Source organism: Centroberyx gerrardi, chromosome 10, assembly GCF_048128805.1.
Source record: "Centroberyx gerrardi isolate f3 chromosome 10, fCenGer3.hap1.cur.20231027, whole genome shotgun sequence".
NCBI classification, from domain to species: domain Eukaryota; kingdom Metazoa; phylum Chordata; class Actinopteri; order Beryciformes; family Berycidae; genus Centroberyx; species Centroberyx gerrardi.
Genome location: NC_136006.1, coordinates 16,949,821 through 16,952,892, shown reverse-complemented (window position 1 = coordinate 16,952,892; position 3,072 = coordinate 16,949,821). Strand labels below are relative to the sequence as shown.

The 3,072-nt window shown below is 43.0% G+C and overlaps 1 protein-coding gene across 1 annotated transcript; it reads left to right on the top strand.

Moving 5' to 3' along the window:
* Nucleotides 1–221: 221 nt before the first annotated feature.
* slitrk5b (SLIT and NTRK-like family, member 5b) lies at nucleotides 222–2,825 on the top strand. Its single transcript, XM_071927063.2, has one exon. It carries the CDS (start codon nucleotides 222–224, stop codon nucleotides 2,823–2,825), a length of 2,604 nt encoding a protein of 867 aa, XP_071783164.1.
* The last annotated feature ends 247 nt before the right edge of the window (nucleotides 2,826–3,072 follow it).

The window sequence follows — 3,072 nt, the reverse complement described above, 5'->3', positions numbered from 1 at the left end:
GCCTTGTTTGAGCCATTACAGATCAGCAGCTAGACAGCCAGAAGTTACCTCTGGGTAATAGCAAATGAGGCTTTGACTTAGGCTACAGCCTGTTTAAAAGCTCATCCTGTGCACAAGTTGCTCTCATTACAGTCTGGCTTTTTACCTGTATTGTGTCTTTTGTTTCTAGATGACATTGGATACCTTAGCAGGACAGTGAGCTTGGCCATCAGTACAAGAAAATGCGTCTTTGGATTTCATATATTTTGTTCAGTGCAACATCTATGTGCACTGTTGAGATGTTTGACAGCTATGGAGAAATATGTCAAAGACTGTGTGCCTGTGAGGAGAGAGAGGGGATACTTACAGTGAGTTGTGAAAACAGAGGAATTGTAAGTCTCTCTGACATAAACCCAGTGTATTTCCCCCAATATCATCTACTGCTTACAGGGAATCTTTTGAAAAAGCTATCCGCCAATGATTTTGTTGAGTACAATGGACTTACAATATTACATCTGGGCAATAATGACATATCTGACGTTGAATCAGGAGCATTTAATGGACTCCAGGGATTAAAACGATTACATCTCAACAATAACAAAATCGATGCCTTGAAGGAAGAGTTTTTCTTTGGCCTTGAAAGTCTGGAATATCTACAGATTGATTATAATTACATCACTCATGTGGCGCCAAATGCCTTCAGCAAGCTTCGTCATCTGGAGGTCCTGATTCTAAATGACAACTTAATATCTGCTCTGCCTGTGAACATTTTCCAGTACGTCCCATTGACTCACTTGGACTTAAGGGGGAATCAGCTGAAAGTGCTTCCCTATTCAGGTCTACTGGAGCACATGGGCAGTGTTGTGGAGTTACAACTGGAGGAGAATCCGTGGAACTGTTCTTGCGAGCTAATTGCTCTGAAAACCTGGCTAGAGAGCATATCCTACACAGCTTTAGTCGGTGATGTTGTTTGCGAGTTCCCTTTTCGGCTTCACGGGAGAGATCTTGACGAGGTTTCAAAACAAGAGTTGTGCCCTAGGAGAGCCATCGCTGAATATGAGATGCCACCCTTACCACATCTGAGCACCGATGCATACTATAGGACCACACCAGCTCTAGTCACAGCCGCCTTCACCTCATCTGGGATTGCACGGTCCTCATCAAGGCCCACCAAGGGACCTCGTCAGTCAGGCAAATTAAAGTCAAGACCCACCGCTCGTATCCCGTCTAATAAACCACAAAATTACGGTCAAATTATTTCATATCAGACCAAATCCCCTGTGCCTTTGGATTGCCCAACTGCCTGCACATGCAATCTTCAAATTTCAGACCTTGGCCTGAATGTCAATTGCCAAGAACGAAAGATCGAGCGCATCTCTGACTTAAATCCCAAACCTTACAATCCCAAAAAGATGTATCTCACAGGGAATTATATCCCTGTGGTGCGTAGGTCAGATTTTATCGAAGCGACTGGATTAGATTTGCTTCATCTTGGTAACAATCGGATAGCTCACATACATGACAGAGCCTTTGGAGACCTGACACATTTACGAAGACTATACCTAAATGGGAATTTGATTGACCATCTTACAGTTGATATATTTTATGGATTGGAGAGCCTACAGTTCTTATATTTAGAATACAACGTCATTAAAGAAATTGCTTCTGACTCCTTTCAGCACGTACCCAATCTCCAGCTTCTTTTCCTGAACAATAACCTCCTAAAGACCTTACCAGAGGGTATATTTAATGGCCTGACACTTGCTAGACTAAATCTTCGTAATAACCATCTCCGATATCTGCCTGTCAGTGGTGTGCTAGATCAGCTTACAACACTGGTGCAAGTAGACTTGTTCGAGAATCCCTGGGATTGCTCCTGTGCCATCTTGGAGTTGAAGATGTGGCTGGAGCAGCTTAGCACAGGCACAGTTGTAAACAATGTCATCTGTGGCTCGCCTAAGAGGCTGGCTGGGGAGGATATGAGATACATTAAGACAGCTAATTTCTGCCCTAATAACTCTGATATACTTGCCTCCATGATCCCTCCCTCTGAAGAATCATTCCCTGGCAGCACTATCACCATAGAAACATCCTTGGATTCTGACACACAATATAGTGCCGTTCCTTTATCTGTGTTGATTCTAGCCCTCCTCCTGATGTTCATTGTGTCTGTGTTTGTGGCCGCGGGATTGTTCGTGGCAATGAAAAAGAGACGTCAAAAGACTCAAAATGAGCAGAACAACTCTATGAATGCTTGCATTAGCTCTCTGAACATGGAATACGGTCTTTACAAAAAGGGATCCATCCCCAAAGTCAGAACGTCTGCTGGACATGTATATGAGTACATACCGCCTCCCACAGAAGCGCCATGCGGAACTACTGCCCAAACCCCAACAGAGAGCAAATCAGCGGATGGATATAAAGATTTTGATGAGTTGAACGGAGCATTCCTGGGTAACTCGGATGAAGAGGCTGCCAGTAATGTAATAAGCTCTGAATACAGTGTTACTACTCCAGAGCCTCTCAACAAGCCCTCCTCGCCTTCGCAAGATGATCAGTATTACTACAGAGATGTACTCGAGCCAGACAAAAACACTCGCTACAGCAATACCTTACCATGCAGGCATGCAGCCCATTCATCCAGTCAGTATACCTCAGACTTTGATGCGAGACATCAATACATGCACCCAGAGAGAATACAACAGACAATACTCTATTGTACAGCACCAAGTACTGTTTACGTTGAGCCCAACAGGAGCGAGTACTGGGAACTGAAAGCCAAACTTCATATCGATCCCGATTACCTTGAAGTCCTTGAGAAACGTACGACATTTACACAGTTTTGAGTGACTTGACCCCTAGAAGGTCAGGGTGGATGCACAATGTACCTATGTTGAAAATGACTGGAAATTAATCAGGAATCAGTCTGTGTTTTAAAAAAGAAATAGGCAAAACTATTTTATCATCTTTCTTAGTACAGTCCATTGTAAGCTATGCTTCCCTTTGGTATCTTGCTTTAAAGGATTTAATATTAAAAGGGAATATTGCTCAATTTAAGAATTCACTTAATATTTTGTTCTTATGGTCTTTGAC